The 20,045-nt window shown below is 39.6% G+C and overlaps 1 protein-coding gene and 1 non-coding gene across 2 annotated transcripts in view; both read left to right on the top strand.

Moving 5' to 3' along the window:
- Window positions 1-20,045, top strand: part of Rps6ka5 (ribosomal protein S6 kinase A5) — a 154,147-nt gene that overhangs the window by 69,292 nt on the left and 64,810 nt on the right. The window contains 1 exon segment of the mRNA XM_051196467.1: window positions 109-327. Within this exon segment, the coding sequence (XP_051052424.1) occupies window positions 109-327 (219 nt within the window).
- On the top strand, window positions 5,447-5,555 carry LOC127231231 (U6 spliceosomal RNA). Its single transcript, XR_007835276.1, has one exon. It is a non-coding gene; the product is annotated as a U6 spliceosomal RNA (small nuclear RNA).

Here is a 20,045-nt window from a genome sequence, read left to right as displayed (position 1 = left end):
TTGTCTGGGTGCATTCATTTTATTTCCATAAATTACTATTTTGCCAATGTAGCATTTTAACTTATTTTTTTTTCTTCAGCTTTGAATGTTTTTTCTTTTCTTTTACAGCTTATGGGAAAGTATTTCTAGTTCGTAAAATAAGCGGTCATGATGCTGGAAAGCTGTATGCCATGAAAGTTTTGAAGAAGGCAACGATAGTTCAAAAGGCTAAAACTACAGAGCATACGAGGACAGAACGACAAGTTCTGGAGCACATTAGACAGTCGCCATTTTTGGTGACATTGCACTATGCTTTCCAGACAGAGACCAAACTTCATCTCATCTTAGGTAAGTGTCCGTTGTCATCATACTTTCTATGAGAACATTTTCTTTAGGTCTGGAGGCAACACAGTTTGGACTTAGAAGAAACTGTTTGGCCTCTCATTCTTCTCTTTGTTGGTGGTATTTCTGTTACCTTGCTTTGGAAGTGAGAGCTCCCCCCACCCCCACCCCCACCCCCACCCCCACCCCCGCATGAAGAAATTTGTATACCTCTGTCCCAGTGGATTCAGTGTGCATCCATGCAATGCAAGGAACTTGATGGCCAAGTGGGCTCTGATTTGTACTTTAGTTTCTCCAGAGTGTGCAGGTTTGAGCTGACAGCACAGCAGTGCAAGCCAATGGTTAGGCCCATTCTCTCTCTCTCTCTCTCTCTCTCTCTCTCTCTCTCTCTCTCTCTCTCTCTCTCCTCCCCTCCCTCTCTCTCCCTCCCCCTCCCCCTCTCTCCCCCCCGTCTCTCTCTTTCCCTCTCTCTCTCTCCCCCTCCCTCCCTCCCCCTCCCTCTCCCCCTCTCTCTCTCTCTCTCCCCCTCCCTCCCTCCCCCTCCCTCTCCCCCTCTCTCTCCCTCCCTCCCTCTCCCTCCCTCCCTCCCCTCCCTCCCTCTCCCTCCCTCCCTCCTCTCTCTCTCTCTCTCTCTCTCTCTCCCTCTCTCTCTCTCTCAGGACATAGCACCCTCAGTTATTGCTCCAGTGCCTGCGTGTATGATTTCCTTACTCCCTGCTGCGATAATGGACTAACCCTATGAGACTGTAAGCTAGCCCACAATTAATGCCTTCTTTTGTAAGAGTTGCCTTGGTTGTGATGTCTCCTCACAGCAATAGAACAGTGAGTCAGACATTTCCTAACTAATATGTTTTCATTTTACTCAATACTCGTTGAATTTATCTATAGCTGTCAAACAAATCCCCTAGAGTGGAGTGGCTAAGCAGTGATTTATTTTCTTAAGACTCTGGGGAGCTGGGAAGGGCATTTCTCTACTGCCTTAGGCTGCTGTCACTTACTTGCTATGTAGTAGAAGATCCATGGTAGATAGTTTCCTGTCTGACAGTTGGTGCTCTTGTTGGCTGGGCCGCCTTGTTTCTCTTCAGTGTGGCTTCCCATCACTTAGTACAGCAAGTCAGCTTCACACTTGCCTCCTGAGAGCAGCACAGGAACCCTGCTTAGAGTGAGGTGGTGGAGGCTGTGCAGCTCAGCCAGGAACTTAGAGGCAGCCTTTGTGTCAACACATGATCAGCCTAGATTTATACCCTGCTGAGAGGGAACTGCAGAGTCTGTGTTCAGGCATAACCAATTACAAATGGTTTGTCCAGTCCAGGAAAACTTCCTTGCCTCTGTCTTTTAGGTTATTTTTACTTCTATTGAATTTCAGGATTTGGGAAGTTAGATATAAAGGCTACATGATATTGATGGTAGATATTTGGGGCTGGACTATACAGTAAGAACATTTCATATTGTAAAACATTAGGAGAAACCTGTTACCTGGTTGTTACTAATTCAGAATGCTAAAATTGAATTAGTAGATGACTATATGAGTCCTTCATTAAAATCTTATTTTTTTCCCTTAAAAGTAAATATGTTCTGGGTGGTGTGTTGAAACTATATGATTTTAGCATACTAAGACATGGTTAATATAACAAAACAAGTTATGTAAACTTCATATATATTCATAAAGATTTTCCTTGGTCTTAAATTTCTGCATATTTCCATTCCACTCCATTGTGTTCTTGTGTAGTTCCCTATGACTGTATCCTTAAATTGTTTGTAGTTTTGTCCTTCAGGGTTTAACTTATACATATATTGCTTTCAAGTTTCATAGAACAGTCATTTGGGTCGAATCTGTATTTTAACCATATGTGATTGTGTCAAAAATCCCTTCAATTGCATGTGTGTGTGTGTGTGTGTGTGTGTGTGTGTGGTTCTATATCTTCAAATTTCTGAATATTTTTTTATCTTTTAAACCAGCAACAATGTGTCATTGTAGGATTAACTTTCTTTTTATTGTCTCTCCTGAGGCTGCATCTTTTTATATTCTCGAAGAGCCATATAATATGTTCTGAGTTTGTACAGTTCCAAGAATTACTTATTTGTACTTCTTGTTCATTTCTTCTCAGTGTCTAGGATCTCTTAGAAAGATTAGATGTTTATGATAAGTATTTCTCTATTTTTCACTTTTTAACTTTATTTACAATGCTTTTATCAAATAAATTGAATTTTATATATAGTAGAATTTATTTTAAAAATTATCCTTATGGCCTCAATTTTGAGTCATAATTGAAAGACCTTCTGTCCTTTCAAATTTATAAAGGAATTTACTGTTTTATGTTTTTGTTAGTATTTGCGTGCTTTTTGCTTTTGTTTGGAGAACTTTGAATATGACAAGAAATAAGGAGCCAGCTTTTTAGATGGCCACTCAAGTTTCCCCACATCACTGAGAAAGAAACTCATTCTTTACCTGACTTGAGGTGTGGCCTTTTCCATCTATGATCATGTCATGTGTGTTTGTATATATGTCTTGACCTTCTCTTCTGTTTGGCTTAATGGATAATGCCAGAGCACCCTACTGGATTGCCTTCATGTAGGCATTACAGTGTATTCTAGTATTCGGTAATGCCAGTTCTCCAACAACCCTTGGTTTTTATTGCTGATACTTTATAGAGGGCTGTTTCCTGTTACTTTTCAACATGAGCTTTGTAATCACATTGTCTTGTTCTAAAGGGAGAGAAAAAAAAAACTTGTTAATAGATTTTCCTGGGATTTCTTTAAATTAAAAAATTAACTTTGTGCAAACTGACATTTTGATGACATTGGTTAGTCGTGTTCAAGAAGATGGCCTGTTTTTACCTGTAGGGCTCTGCATCTGAGATCTTCAAGAGTATTTGAACATTTTCTTTCTGCCTGTGTATCTTGTTATTGTAAACCCCACCTACTAGGTCTTATAGCTGAAGAACTCCACCTTTTTTTTTTTTTTTTTTCCCTGTAATTTTATACCTTGAGACCTTAGTACTTCGTTCTTTCTTCTCGACCTGCCTTAGGACATGTTGTTTGGCTTCTGTGACTTCTGTATCTCTTATTTTCCTGCATGTTTAACTGAAGGAGATATATAGCCAGAGCCATTCCTGCTGTTTTTCAGGATGTTTTAGAGATTCAAATCTAGGCTAACATCAGACCATGGCTCACTGCAGAATGCTTGACAGGGCTTACTCCAAGGGGATAAAATTTGCTTGGTTGGCACAGGCTTCTCCAAATAAGATAATTATAATGATAGTAGTATCTCACCAGATGCTATCTGTGACATTCGTTTTTAGTAGCCAGTTATGGAACAGACTAGCATTTCTAACAGAACTGAGCGTGTATGATTGCTTCCCACAATAAGCTTTAATTATAATTATCTCTCATTTGTTTATATTCTATCTCCCATTCTCTAAATCAGTAGGCAGTACTTTTTCTGACCAGTAAAGGACCAGATGGTAACTATTTTAAGCTTTGCAGGCTTTTCAGTCTCTTTGACCATAGATTGTAGTAAACAAAAAGGCATAGTACAGTTCCAATAAAATTTTACTTATAGAATTGGTATTGGGTTAGATCTGCCCTCTGAGTTATTATTTGACGACCCTTGCTCTGAACCCATCTCTTGAAAGTGAGTGCATGAGAGTGTATGTTACACATGCATGCACTTACGCACACATGGAAGCCAGAGGTTGTTGACGTTAGGTATTGTTCATAATCTATCTCTACCTTATCTTTGAGACAGGGTCTTTCACTGAACCTGGATCTCATCAGTTAGACTGAACTGGGGATTAAAAAGGCCCCTTAGGGCTTCTTTTGTCTTGACTTCCCCAGGTCTAGGATTACAGGCATGTGTTTCCATATCTGGCTTTTTATGTGGGTTCTGGAGATTAAACCCAAGTCTTCATATAATAGCAAGGCATTTACTGAGTCATCTCTCCAGTCCAGTTAAGTCACACTTGAGTTTAAAATGTTGCTCTATAGCATTAATAGCTCTTTAGGCTCCTTTGTTTTATTTTAACTATATGACCCCTCTCACTCTCCCTCTCTCTCAAACACACTTTATATTTCTTGCAGCTTTCCCCAAATCCTACAGCATGACAGCTTGCTCTTTTACCTGTGTTGATACAAGAAATATAAAAACATTTTCTTCTATTCTCTCCCTTTTAGAGCTCATATTATTTCAACAGAAGTTGGAATTTTGTGTGGGAAATAGTCTGTACAAAACAGTTTCTCTTTCAGTAGTCTTTGAAAATGATGACTTTTTTCAAAACACCAGCGGATCTTTGGCTTTAATAATCAGTCAAGTTAATCAGTGGGATTCATTAGACATTAAAGAAGCAAATGACAAGTGTATTTATAAGGGTGCTGCCAAGGAACATTCTTAGTGAATCCTCCATCAGTCTTGTAGACAGTTCTGTCCTCATGTGTTATTTCAGTGAGAGTTGGATGTTTAAGACATTAAAGTTCACTCTGGAGGTTTAGTTTCATCTCAGAAATTGCAAAGGTGTTGATGCTCGATGAGGTGGCAACAATGGCTCATTGTGCATTGTAGTCAGTAATGTGGCAGAACAGACGGGGACTGTCTAATTCTCAAGACTGAGAAGAAGCCATTCTGTGCTGGCTGTGATGAGCAATGCTAATGTAATGTAATTGTATGAAGTGGGGGCACATGAAACTTGAAACAGAAAGGATGGTGTGTGTGACTGGAGAGTGAAAGCAGAAGAGAGACTTTCCTTGAAGGCAGGAGTTGCAATTAGCCTGTCTGCTCTGCTGCTTGCCCTCCCACAGTAGGCTCGCAGGGTTGTGAGCGAGACAGCTGGAGGCAGCTCTCTGGCTCCACCTGTGGCTCTGCTGCTGCATCTGCAGTGGGAGGCTGCAGTGGAGGCGGTCCTGCAGTTCTCTGTGGGACTTTAAGCCCTGGGCATTTCTCCGCTGGCTGATAAAAGCAAATGAACTTGAGAATAGTGGGGAGATTTCAGGATTCAACATTAGGTGGTATGTACAAAGGCTGTGAAAACCTGTGAGTGTGCTCTACCAAAAGAAAATTGTCTGCTCCCTCTCAACAGAGATAGTTATCCCTTTAGCTCTAATGCAAGGGCTTTCGGTAGGGATGTTAAGAGTGCCATTGCTTCGGCAGCACATATGCTAAAATTGGAATGATACAGAGAAGATTAGCACGGTTCCTGCACAAGGATGACACGGAAATTCATGAAGCGTTCCATATTTTTAAAAGAGTGCCAGGAGAAAAGATGTCAGAATACAGTTGAATCTGACTTTTTATTTTGAAATGTACCAAATGGATAAATAGTCTATGCTTAAAAGACAACATTTTGATTGAGAGCGAGTGTCATTTTAACCTAATGAAGATACTATTTATTCATGGCAAGTGACATTATTTGCAGTGGGCATTCTCTGTTTAATACACACTAGAAAAGTTTGATGTATATTATCTGTTCTTGAGAATAATCCTATAGACTGTGGTTGCTTAATGTTTTTAAGTTTTTTTAATTTGACAGTTTCATACATGTATGTAATGAATTTTAATTATTCTCAGCTCCCCATATTACCTTCCTTATTATCTCCAGCTTCTTCCACTGAAACATTTCTTTCCAATAAGGCTCCATACTAATGTATGTGGCCCACTGAATTTAAATGGGACTTTAGCATGGGCCTGGTTAGAAGCTTATTTACTAGGGAGCTTTATGTCACCCAAGAAAGTGACAAGCCTCTTCTCCCATGCACCATTAACTCAGTAATCCCTTAGGGAGGGGTGCAGCCTCATAAGCTCTTACCTCTTATGTGGCGAAATTTTGTTAATCCTAATCTTGCACAGGTAGCCACGGTTGCAGTGAGTTCATGGGCACATAAGGTATATCATGTTCAGAAGACACTGTTTTGCATCAGGCTTATCTAGTATGGCTCTTCAATTCATTTTGCCCTTTCTTCCATTACGTCCCCTTAATCTTGGGGGGCGGTGATATACGTGTCCCTTTAATAACTGAGCCCTTTCTCTGCACTTTAGCCAATTGTGAGTCTTAATGTTTAACTGCTGTTCACTACAAAAGAGCTTCCTCTGCTGAGGGCTGCACTAATCTATGGGTATTAATGAGGCAGTTTGTTACTGTGTCTATTTAACAAAATAATAATAATAGGCTCTGCCCTTGGAACTATGGGTTCATGGCTGGGTTTACAGTGCTAGACAATAGTTCCATTCTGTGGAGCAGGCCTGAAACCCAACCAGAAAGTGGTGTGTTGCCCCATAGCTCTCATGCCAATATTGCAACAGCCACGCCAGACTGATTGTTATTGTAGCTCACAGAGTTTATCTTTGTGTAAGACTCTTGATGACTTCTTTTCTAGGAGCCCTAGGAGCCTTCATAGGATCACCGTCTTCTCTCTGTTTGCAGTGGCTTATCTGACTTCACTGAAAATAAATCAGATTTAGTTGCTATAGACTCAAATTTTCTTCCACTCTCCTCCTTACTTTAAAATTATTTCTATCTTGGGACTGCCTCATAGATTGACAGTGAATAAGGATATTGCTTGAGATGGTTGATGTTAATTGTCTACTTGACAGAATCTCCTTGGAAGATGGGCCTTCAGACATGCCTATGGGGAATTAAATTGATTTTGTTGATATGGGAAGACACACCCACTGAGGCTGGCACCATTCCATGATGGAACCTTAGGCAATGTAAATGTAGAACATGAGCTGCGCAGCAGCATGTATTTTTCCTTCTCTGCTTCCTGACTGGATGTGCTATACCAGGTACTCAAGTCCCCGCACCTTGACCTCCCCACTGTGGACTGTACCATTGAACTACGAGCCACAAAAGACTCCATCTTCCTGAAGTAGCTTTTGTCGAAGCATTTCATCAAAGCAATAGGAAAAGGAATTAAGATTGATATGAGTTACAACTTTTTTTTTTTTTTTTTTAGGACACACAGTTGATGTTGAATATAAATGGCTTCTACCTTTAAGAAAAAATGATTTTATTTTTAACTCTGTGAATATGTGTGTGGGTTTGTGCTTGTGGATACAGTGCCCAAAAGGCACGGATGAGGGGTTCAGGCCCTCTAGAGCTGGAGTTTTAGGTGCCTTATGTGGGAGCTGGAAACTGAACTTGGCTCCTCTGCAAGAACAATAAACAGTATGTCCTCTTAGCTACTGAGCCATCTTACCAACTCCAACCCCAGCTTCTGCTTTTTTTCTTTTTTTTTTTTTTTTTGAGAAAAAACTTAATAAAAAATGGCAGTATTTACCAAATTCAATATGTAAATATATTGTGACTCAGCAATCCAGTTTTAGAACTCTGGCCTACCAAATAATACCTGCCCAACTGCATAAAATGTATCCTGAAGGCATTTTTGTCAGTATTTTCTTCTCTAAGTATTATGAGAATAAGAATGTCAGTACAAATGTAGGTTGTCTGTAGGCCAGAAAATCTTAGATTTCTTTTCCCAGAGTCACAAAGGAATGTGACAAATATTTTTATAGTCACTTTTAGATGTTTTACTATTTACTTGCCACCAGGTTCCACACTGATTATTTTTCACAGATCAGCTGGTTAGTCTTTGCAAGCAGTCCTTCAGGATTGGTGTATCATCATTGTGATGAGATGAGGTGTCTTGAGCTAAATGGCTGGCATCTGAAGAAATAATGTGGCGTCTGTGTGTCTAGCTCCTGTGTTATGTTGGTGTATCAGGAGAGGCAGCAGATTGTGAAAAAGAGCTGTATTGTCTATTTTGTTACTTTCCTTTGTCTTTTCTGATTTACCCTTATTACTTACTCCTTAATAAGTCTTCTTGCCATATCGTCACCTTTGGGTTACTCCATTGCTTAAAGTAACCCACCCATTTTCATTTACTTGGAATGGGTGTTATATTAAATAGATTTTGTTTTTTGTTTCTCTGACAGCTGGATTTTGGCTCCTAGTTCCAGTCTGTTGTTTCTCATTCCATTTCATCTGAGCCTGTAGCGAGGCTTAGCATCATGGTGGAAGGGCATGGTAGAAAACAATAATCCTCACCTCTAGTATCCAGGAAGCAGAGAACAGTAACAGGAAGGGGCCAGCCAAGGTACACCTGAGAAAGTCATGACCTCAGCAATACATGTCCTCCAGCCAGGCCTCACCTTGCACCACCTTCCAGTAGTTTATTCAGACTTTAAATTCATCAGGGGATTATTAAACTGTTAGTAATTAGATTCCTTATGAGCTAGTGCATGTTAGAAATACCTGCGCAGACATACCTAGAAGTGTGCTTAAATATAATCTAGGCGTCTCTCAATCCATTTGAATTGACAGTCAAGATTAATGATGACATACTGAACTCCACAATCAGGCTTTCAGGCTAATCTGTCCAGCCTGTCTCCTCTCCCACTCAGTCTCCTACTGTTCTGCTCTGCTACCTGTGCTGTAACTGAGCTAAACGATTCACTCACTCCTCTGTAAAACATGCATTTCCTGTTCAAAAGTTTCTCTGTTTGAAAGCTGTTTCAGCATTTCCTACCTGAGAGTACCAGGTGCAATACTTGATCTCCCCAGCCCTTTGCTATCCCACTTTGCCTGGAGTTGTTTGACTTAAATAAAAGGATGTCTGTAAAATGCTTAGTGCCATCCCTGGCAGCTAGTGATCATCAGTGTAACTGTATCAAAATAAAGTCGAGAAAAGTACAAGATGGAACTGGAACATCTTGTTGTGATATAAAGAAGAAAGTGTAATGGGGGCAGAGGCAAAGCTCTCCCTTGTGGAATAATACTGACATGGAGGAGAGGAGTTATAAAATCATCACTCCATACCAGAATGAGTGGGTGATAGTTGAGTGAGAAGCAGGGTATTTTTGCATAATCTCAGTTCATTTCTTCATAGTTTGCCAGTTGATGACAAGGGGAAACATAGTAACTTTATAGTGGAGAATCTTGGCAATCAATATTTTAATGACTCTAAATTAATGACATGATCAAAATTAACTCTAGTGTTGGGAAAACTAACTAACCCATAATTTCTTTGTGGTCTAAGAGGATATCATCATCTGTTGGTATTTGTATTACTTTTTGCTGATCATGACAAAACATCCCACATTGAGGATTGGCCCACACTAGGGATGTAAATCTTCAGACATGTCAGAAGCAAGAACAGAAAGGCAGAAGCTTTCGAGTATATGTTACATAAGTTCTAGTGCCTCGTGTGATCTTGAGCTGGGTTTTAGAGAGGAATAAAGTCACTGCAGAACATTGGGCAGATGACACAATTCGGTCAGGAAGTCTAGATAGGATAAGGATGTTTTGTCATGTAGTTATGTGAGAGAATGCCGGTGGGAAGTTTTAGGAGTAGAGATCAGTGTTTTCAGCTGGTTCAGGAAAGATGTGCGCATGTGTAAGGGCAGAGGAGAAGAGAATGCCACAGCAAATGAGCAAAATGTAAGTGTATTGGGTTTTCATAGTGGATTCATGGAGATTCTTTGTATTGTTATGCAGTTTGATAATTTTGAAGTTGTAACAAGCTAAACTTTTGCTTTTGTTTGCTTGCTTCATTTTGCTTTAATAAGGCCATAGTTGAGGCATTATATTGAAAAGTTCCTTATTTGGGATCACTGTACGGAGTAATGGATTGTTTTTTCAGCTTCCTAAAGACAGGAACAGTTTGAGAGTATCCCTCAGGGCTCATATTGTGGACCTGGAAACGGTACCAATTTTCTAAAACCATGTTTCCCATGGTTGTAATTTCTTGCTGTTCTGACTTTTTCCAAAGCCATAATAGCATAACAAGAAAGATGGACATATTGTAGTATCCGTTGTGTTGTTATAATGGGTTACACAACACTTCTCACAACTGAACATTTGATGATGCTTGATTGTAAACAATGGGAGCTTCCAATCCCTGGTAAGAGCTGTGAATATAGCACATCTATCTGTTTGAACATGTAGGTGGATTAAAATGATAGTATTTCAGGAAAGTTAAAGAGGTTTGCAAGGCTGCAAATATTCTTGCAGGCAAAGCCAAGTTTTGTTTGTTTCTTCTCCAAGAACACATAGCTCTGTTGTCACTATTGTAAGACACAAATTGCTGCCCTTGAATTAATCTACCCTAAAAATCTGCCACTGATTATTATGGCTTAGCACAGCATTAGGAAAGGGGGGGGGGAATTTAAGCTGAAAAGCTGAAAATGGTGGCCCACACACCTGTTATCCTAGCACTTGGGAAGCTGAGTTAGGGTGACTATTAGGAATTCAAGGGTACCCCGAGCAAGTACCAGGCCAGCCAAGACTCCATAAAGAAGATTTAAAACTCAGTATTTACCATAGCTAGCTATCTTGCTTGCTTGCTTGTTTCCTTTCTTTTTCTTCCTTCCTTCCTTCCTTCCTTCCTTCCTTCCTTCCTTCCTTCCTTTCTTTTTTAAATCCTGCATACAATCTCCATAAAATGTCTACTGCTCTAGAGTGTTTTGACTTCTGATGAGCCTTCAAAAATTTAACTGGGACAAGCATATAAGTTAGTGAAGTTATATGGCCAAAATATGTAGGATTACATAGCCCTGAATATTTAAATATTTGAAGGTAGAATAGTTGATCTGACAATAATTAGCAAGGCCAACATTCTGAGAAGGGAATACATAGCAGAGCAGAAAAGGGGAGCATATAAAACAGTGTGTCTGGATTCCTGCTGCTACATATTCTCCACCTGATCAGATGTATTACTCTGGGAAGTTCATTTAGTCTCCAACTTTCACTCATCTCTGACAACCACTGTATTTTCTTTAATACTACAATATTATTCTGATAGTACCTACTTTGTAGTATTGTATGGATCAATTTTTTTTTTCCTCGCTGAATAGAACTTGTACAAAATAAGTGCCCAGTGTCTATAGTTGCTTTTCTTAGGCTAGCCTCAGAAGCAGTGAGGTGTGTGTTTAGGCTAGCCTCAGACACCTGACTGATTTCCTTTCAGGACTGCTGTCCCTGATTCTAGGGAATTAAGGTGCTACATCAGTAGCCAATGGTGTATACTGACAATATTACTTGTTTCATGTTATCATTTTATTTTGTTGTTGATTATAGTATAAACTAATAATAATCATACAGGCAAAAGCTGAAGAATTGTGAGTAAAAACTAAGAAAAACAAAACAATCAGACAAAACAAAATGAGAAACAACTCAAGCTTGCAGCCATGCCAGATGCCAGTAGGGACTTATGAAGAAATTGCTAAAAAACATATGGATCCATAGTTTTATGGGGAAAGTTACTCAGGGCACGTGAACTGGCCTGGGAAAGAGTCCACCAGGCAGATGGACATATGTAATTTTAGTAGCAGTTTCACTCAGATGCCCTTACTCAGTTCTGGAAATGTGGTCTATGCCCTGCTCAGAAAGTGCAGGGATCTGACCAGTGTTAAGGTGGGCTTTCTTGAGCGAAAGGGCTGAGAACCTCAGTCTCTGATGCCAGTGAAGATTTGATTTGACTCCTTGTGATTATCACTGACCATTTTGAAGTCAGTGGTTTGGCTCTGGCTCGAAAATTGATTGTGATGCCTGGTTCTGATTCTCCTTCTGTTTGTCGTTGTTTTGAGATGAGACTTTATACCTTTTTACTCAAACTCACCTTGGGTAGGTTATATAGGCCGGCTTTGAACTCAAGATGCTTCTGCCTCTGCCTACTGAGTGCTGAAGTACAGCTATTTACCATTATACTTGGCTCAATGCTCTCCTTTGAATTAAAACTTCACAATTCAACTTGGTAGAGCAATATCAGCAATGCCCTTTTCTATCTGGTTTTTTGTTTCGCTGCCTGGTGGGCATGCTCCAATTTTACCTGGAGTCATTTGATCTCCTGATGTACAGAGAGGTGTAATGACCCCAGAGCCTCAGTTTCTTGATACATCTTCGGTAGTCAGCTCACTGGATTAAAAAAGAAAAATTCCATGTTCCCTATTACTTTTCTTAAGCGTGAAAGCCCACCAGTCTAATTGGAATTGTACTTAAACTGTGGAATAGCTGTGTCAAACCTGTTGAATATATGGCAGAGTGACCAGATAAAGCGTGGTTCTGTGTGAGTGTCAGAGTCAGTATAGCATCCGGAGGTTGTCCTCTGACCTTCACATGTGTGTTGTGGCATGTACCCACTGGACACACACACAGCAATAATAAAGTTTTAAAAATGGATTTGGATTGCAGTTGATGAAAGTTGTGGCTAATATTTTTATTATATAATATCAAAGAAGTATATTTTTTACTGCGTTCATCCTTTCTTTCTAAAAATAAATGTTTCCCTCCAAAGACAACCCAAGAGGTCAAAATGTAGAGAGGTGATAGGGTTACAGGGTTACAAGCCTAAGGGATTAGAGATGGGGATTTGAGGCCAATAGAGTGGCTGTTGGACATGGAAGAGGAGAACCCTGCAAACAAAGGAATAAATGAGTATATAGAAGAGAGTTGTAAGTTGCCCATCTACTTAATACCTGGAAGGCTGAGACACTTTGTCCCCCTTGACTTGGGGGGGGTAAAGGGTTTGCGGTTAATTACTCCCATAAACACAACAAAATTTTAGTCAAATTTCTAGAAGGAGCATTCTGTAGCAGTACTAATCACATCTAGGGCTGGAGAGATTGCTCAGCAGTTAAGAGCATGTACTACTCTGGGAGAACCTGAATCCTATTCCAGAATCCATGTACCTCAAAACTCCTGTAATTCAGTTCCAGAGCAGCTTCTGGCTTCCATAGGCATTTGTACTCACTAGGGCTATATAGTGAGACCCTGTCTCAAAAAAAAAAAAAAAAAAAAAAAATCAGAATTAATGATGACAGTGAGGTATTCATTCAAAGGCCACCCGAAAAAGGGCAAAATATAGATATTGAGAAAAGACTTCATAGTTCTCATACTTACTTTGTGTTTTCATAGCAAAGCCAAATAATTACATACATGGAAACCCAGGATTCAAATAATGTTGCTAAAATTAAAAATAGAATAATTACAAACTTACCCCACTAACACAGTTGCAAACAAGGGCTAGTCTCCTGAGAACTTGCCTCTAAGGTTAAAGGTAAGAAATAAACATTCTTCAACTAAGCTTAGACATTAACTGTTCAGGACTGGACAGCCCCTGTTTGCATGGAGTACCTGGATTTTGCTTAGATCTTGTTCTATATTAATCACCCTTTTTATATGTTTGGGGAGCCACTGGCCTGACTTGCTCTTGGTCAGTGCTGAGTCTCCCATATGGCTCAAGCTGATACCTTCCCCTACACTCCTTGGGTCTAGTCTTATCCTATAGTTTCTGTAGCAAGCTTTCTTTTTTTGGCCACCAACACCTAAATGATGACATGAAGTCTTACTATTAATCTTGAAAGCTTTTTCTTTAGCTTAGGCTTGTTCCCAACTGGCTCTTATAACTTCAATTAACCTGCTTCTGTGAATCTACATTTTGTCATGTGGCTTTTTGACTTCTTTTCCATTTGTGTAGATCCAACTCCCTCCATGTCTGTCTGGCACCTGCTGCCACACCAGATTATAATCCTGAATTCCTCCTTCTGCCTGGAAGTCCTGCCTATTTCCTCCTGTCTAGATATTGGCCTTTCAGCCTTTTATTAAACCTATCAGGTGCCTTAGGCAGGTGAGGCAAAACTAACACATCTTCATGCAGTGTCAACAAATATCCCACAGTGGGTTTTCTGGACCTAGAACCTGGTAGCCAACAGTGGTAGATTCCTGGTGTTTGAGTAAAATAAGAAACTATGAATTTATTGAGATAGAGCTAAAAAACTGAATGTTTAGTGAGGGTCACAGTAGCTACATACTTTCATACTACTTCTCCAAAGGTGGTTGTTAATTATAAAGATGAAATGTGTGCTTTCTTTGTCTTATGGTAGACAACCCAAAGAAACCACTTTACTGAAATAATCAAAGTAAAAGTCATTGATAGGAGGATGAGTTGACATAGTGTACCAGCTGAGAAGATGCCACAAGCAGATTATCCTCTAGAGATGCACTTGTGAGTATGATGATGGAGATGTGTAAGGCCAGCTCACTGTGATGTGGCCTACAAATTGACACACTTGTAACCTAAAGTGCCAAGGTTAGGGAAATCCAGGAAACATTGAGCACATATTGTAATTTGAGAAAATATACCAAGTTGTATCTAGTCACTATAGGAGACATCTGGGGAACAACTTAAGTAACAAATTCAGGATTGAGGGTTAGATGGTATGATAAATTCATGTAAATTTTAAGTTTGTGATTATGTTGTATGAAAGTTTGTGTATGATGAAGCTTCACTTTGGTTGTTTGGTAACTTAGCTGTTTTGTAAAAAGAGTTCTGTATGCTGTGCTTACAAGTCTTCTGCAAGTTAATGGTTGATTCAAAATGAAAAAAAAAAAGAAAGAAAAACAAAACATGTTTCTGTATAAAAGTGCCAAATAACTATAAAGTGTAATTTTTAGAGTATACTTTTAAAAATATGATGTACTTGGTCAATAAATTTACTCTGTGTGTATAGATTGGAACACATTGCTGTTTATAACAGAACTATACCATGTTTATGTTTGTAAACTAAATATTGTTAAAATTCTGGTTCTCACCAAATTGAACTATATGTTCAAAGTTGTCTGGATCCTACCCCCCGAACGGGATTTTTTTGGTGTGTTTGTAGAGATGGACAAACAGACTTACAATTCCTATTCAAATACAAAACAAACAGAAATAGCTATCCTGAGCCTGCTACATCAGAAATATAGATGGGCATTTTTATGCCTTTCCACAGTGTCAGAATGTATTAGATGACTAACTGTAAATTCAACATGCTTTGTTGGTTTTCTTGGCTGCAGTTTACCTAGTAACCCTGATATTCCTTGATAGCTAGCTAAGAAAAACCAGGACCTTTTATTACAATCTTAAGTTAATGTTAGACCAAATTTACATATCCCAGTAAACGATCAGCCTATATAACTATGTGGGTTAAGGTTAAGGAAGTTGCAGCAGAGTTGAAAACGGTTTCCTGAGAAACTGGAAAGCAGATATAGATGGCAAAAGAGATTCACCACAGGTGGTATGCAGGATATTAAGAACCCACTAAAAGGTTTGCTGGCATCTTAGCTTCAAAATCTAGCTATTGAGGAGCCTCAGGGTAAAGTGGAGTTGCCCAGCAAAATGTAGGATCCTGAAGGTTCTAGAGATAAAGTACAGAACCAGATCTAGACTAGGCCTTGGAGTGGGCCCAGTCAGCAATGGGGACAGACCCAGTTGACACCTTAGGGAAACTTGGGAATTCATTCCCTTGATGTGTACAGTGACTAGTCAGCGTGAAGATTATTGACAACTCCTCTTTACGTGGTCCATATGTGAGCATTGTGGGACCCCTTCCATTGTCTGGCATGTTCAATAAGTTCTCAGGCCTAGTCTTTCTGGTATGACTTTTTAAACATGCCATGTGTTCATGAAGTCCACTTTACTTACTTGTTCTACTTTTAGGAATAGATTAATTTTGTATCTTGAAGGTAATGTTAGAGAGATAGTACTTCTTTTAAAAATTGTGTGTGACTGTATGTATGTACACTTTTGTGTACATGTGCATGCAGGTTCGAGTGTGTCTGTATGTAAAAGCCAAAGGTCAACCTCGGGTGTTTTCTTCAATTGTTTTTCTGCCTTATTTTTCATCTAGGTAGGTCACTGGCTGCCTCTACAGTCCCACTCCACACCCAGTGCTGGAGTTACAGGGCATGCCTATCTTTTTACAAGAATGCTAGCTCATGCTTGGGAAGACACTTTGCAGACTGAGCCATGTCCTTGTTTAGGTGCCTAATGAAGTTCAGAGTCATCTTGCCATTGTGTTTTCACTTAAAATGGAGTTCAGTGATACTTGTAAAATGGAGTCTCTTAGGACAAGACAGTCTTTAAAGAGTTTCAACAATATGGAGTAACTTAGAGCAGTCTGTTCTCAACAATAACTCTGTCCAGTTCTCTAAAAAGAAGGCATGGAGAATAATTAAAATATCTGAGGAGTTGGGGATTCCTGTCCTCCGCCCAACTCGTATTGCTAGGCTGGGAGGCTCTGTGTTGGCTTGGGAGGCTGAGTGCAGAGCTCTCATCCCAGTTCTGCTCTGCTTGTGGGGTGAGGGTACCGTGCTGTTAGAGGGAAGCTGAGAGGCCAGAGACTGCTGCCCTTACCCAGCACCCTGCCCGCTATGCAGGGATAATAGCACTTGGAGAGAATCTGGCCACATCCTCTATGCTCCAGGGCAGGAAATACGATCTGGATGGAGGAGGTTGGATGACACAAATCTTTAATTCAGACCTTGAGGCTGGAGGGCACACCTGTAATCTGGGCCACACCTTCTGTTGGAAGTGTGTCACTGTGGGGATGGGCTTTGGGGTCTTTTTCTCAAGCTTCACTCAGTGTGACAGTCAGCGGAGTTCCTGTGGCCTGAGAGCCCAGATGGAAGGGCTCAGCGCCACTTCTGCCTGCACGCTGCCATGCTCCCTGCCACGAAGGACTAACCCTCCGAACTGGAAGTGAGCCCCCGCAATTAAATGTTTCCTTTGTAAGAGTTACCAAGGTCATGGGGGCTTTTCACAGCGTAAGAAACCCAAACTAAGACATGGGGTAAGAATAGATCTCAAATACTGTCCTCAAACTGCTCATTTAAGAGCCTGAATTTGTTATATCGGAGTGGAGCAATTAGTGCCCCAGAACATTATTGGAAACGATTGGGCAACTGAAGAACAATTAGTGGAAACTAGCATCTGTTTATAATACTAGCAGAGGCAGAGAACCTAGCCAGCGAGGGAAATTTGTGCAAATTCCAAGGTTCTGTTCTCTGAGGAGCAACATTGGAGGTCTTATTGTGCAGATCAGATAGACTTGACTAATAGCCAGGCCAAGCTATTAGATAAGGAGAAAAACAAAATAATAAAAACAAGCCAAGCTGGCTTACCCATGAAATTCCAACAGTTAGACATCTGAGGCAAGAGAATCACAATAAGTTTGAGAACAGCCTCAGCTACCATGTAAGATTGCCTCAAACAAAAAGAAAACAAATCTTGCCAGGGTGGGCATGGGGGAATTCAAGTCAGTTCCTAATTTGTATGTCCCACAAAGTCAGAAAAAAACTAAGAAGACTGATATAACATACTCTGAATATGTATTTTCAGAAACAAAAATATAAGATAATAATCATAGCAACATTTTAGATGTGAAACATGTAGTTGCCCCATAGATTCAAGGACAGAAACACTATAAGAGCTGGCAAATTCTTGCCCCCTTTACAAAGTGGTTTGTTGTATTGTATATAACTTGTGCATGTTTTGAATATGTTAAAGTTTCACTAGATTGTGCATAATACCTTATACAGTGTAAATAGTGTTATATTGAGTTGCTTATGGAATAACAAAGACAAAAGTCTACAAGTTGAGTTCATGTACAAACCTTCTCCCAAATAGCCATTGCAGAAGGAAGAGCAAACTCACTCAAAACAAAGAGACGAGAGGGAAATGATATCAGAAAGCAGTCAAATAGGAAACATGCAAACAACAGAGAAAAATCAGTGAAAGCAAAAAGTGGTTTTCAAAATGAACAACAAACTGAAAAGCCTATAGCTAAACTGACAGAACTTTAAAAACAAAAACAAAAACAAACAAACAAAAAAACAAGGTTTAAATCTCTAAAGCCTGGAGTAATATAGAGGATATGACTTCTGAATTAAAATAAGTCACAAGAGAATACAATGAACAACTAAATAACAACAAACAATTAACTGGGTTACGTAAATACCTAGTCAAGCATAGTGGTCCTTGGCTATAATTCCAACACTCTCAAGCCAAGGTAGTATGATTGTAGGACTGGGGTTAGCCCAGACTACTTAATGACACCTTGTGTTAAGAAAATATAACAAAATGGGAAAGAAGAAAAGAATTCCTAGAATGATATGGAGTACTAGAATTGACTCAACAAACAAATTTCTGTTGTTAGTACTGGTGATGATCTCAGGGAAGTAGAGGCATGCTTAAAGAGATCTTCACTAGTAGATGTAACTGAACAATTAAAGAAGAATTAATAACAAAATTTTCACAAACTTGTTAAAAAAAATAAAGCATGTCCTCTGAAGCCAGGGTTATCTTTGTGTACAAACCAGGCAAAAATACCACAGGAAAACCAGGCTAACATCTATTATGAATAAAGTGCAAAATTCTTCCAAACTCAATCCTGGAATAAGTAAGAAGGATTATATGGCATGAGCAACTAGGACTAATCCTGGGAGTACAAGAGTGTCTTTAAAACCTAGAACCAGCATACTGTATCAGTAACATAAAAGACTACATGGTCTTCTAAATAAACACAGAGAAAGCATTGGCTAAAATTCAGCGTCCATTTGTGATGAAAAACATCTGCTAAACAGGCAAAGAAGTGAATTTTCAACCAGTGAAAAGCACATATGAAGGAAAAGACAAAACCCTTTAGTGCACATAGTACTTAGTGATGAAAGGCCAAATGTTTCTCCTAAAATCAGGAACATGAAATGAGTATCTATGTTTGCCAGTTTATTCTACACTGTAGGATGGGAAAGATCACAAAAGGCCCATAGATTACAAAGTAGGAAGAAAACCTTTTAAGTTGATATGATCTTGTAAATCCCTAAGGAATTCTTTAAAAATATTAAACTCAACAAACAAGTTAAATAAAGTTACAGGATATAAGAGCAGCATACAACTAAATTTTTGATATTCTTGGAATGAACAGTCTAGAAAGTAAATTAAGAGAATAGTTCCTTTCATCTTAGACTAAAGGGAATAAAACATTTGGCAATAAAGAAGTGTGAAACAACACGTTGAAAGGATGAAAGTGACCCAAGTAAATGGAAAAACATAGCATCTTCATGGAATGTTAGGGGTGGCAATATTCCTAGATTACCAGATTTTAATATCCATCTGTTCTCAAAACCTCAGCCATGTCTTTAGAATTAACAAGGTGTTCTTAACATTCTGGTGGAAATCTAAGGGGCGGAGGAGAGCTGCATTAGGTTTGAAGAAAGAACAGATTGAAGATTCACGTCTTGATTTTATAATGTATTGTGAACCAGGCCCACACCTGTATACCTGCTACCTGAGAGACAGGAAAGAGGAGTGCTGGGGTGTAGGAGTTGGAGGCCAGCCTGGTCAAAGATTTTACCTCAAACAGAAAAAAATTCTGCAATACTACCCTAATAGTAAAAATGTGACTTCAATGTAAGGATAGATGTGGTGATATTTTGTTTGTGCCACACTAGTTAGCTATAGATGACAGACCGTGGTGGCATACACCTTTAATTAACCCCAGATCTCAGGAGGCACAGGCAGGAGGCAGATCTCTGTAAGTTCAAGGCCACTCTGGGCTACAGGAGATTGATCACATCTAACCAGAAACAGAGCCAGGCAGTAGTGGCTCACACCTTTAATACCAGTACTTGCGAGTCACACACCTCAACCCTGGCACTAGGGAGGTGGAAACAGGAGTGATATGGCTGGATGGAGAGAGGAATGTAAGGCGGGAGGACACAGGAGCTCATGGCATTGAGTCTGAGGATTCCTAGGGACAGGATCGCCCCTTTGGTTTGAGGATCCAGTAGAAGTAAGACCTCGTAGCTGGCTGCTTTGCTTCTCTGACCTTTTAGCATTTATCCTGATATCTGACTCTGGGTTTTTATTATCAGGATGTATTAGAACTTGTGCTACAATAGACATATAATTGATGT

This window comes from Phodopus roborovskii, unplaced genomic scaffold (genome assembly GCF_943737965.1).
Source record: "Phodopus roborovskii unplaced genomic scaffold, PHOROB, whole genome shotgun sequence".
Taxonomy (NCBI): Eukaryota; Metazoa; Chordata; class Mammalia; order Rodentia; family Cricetidae; genus Phodopus; species Phodopus roborovskii.
The sequence above is the reverse complement of the archived record's forward strand: the minus strand, read 5'-3'. Positions and strand labels throughout refer to the sequence as shown.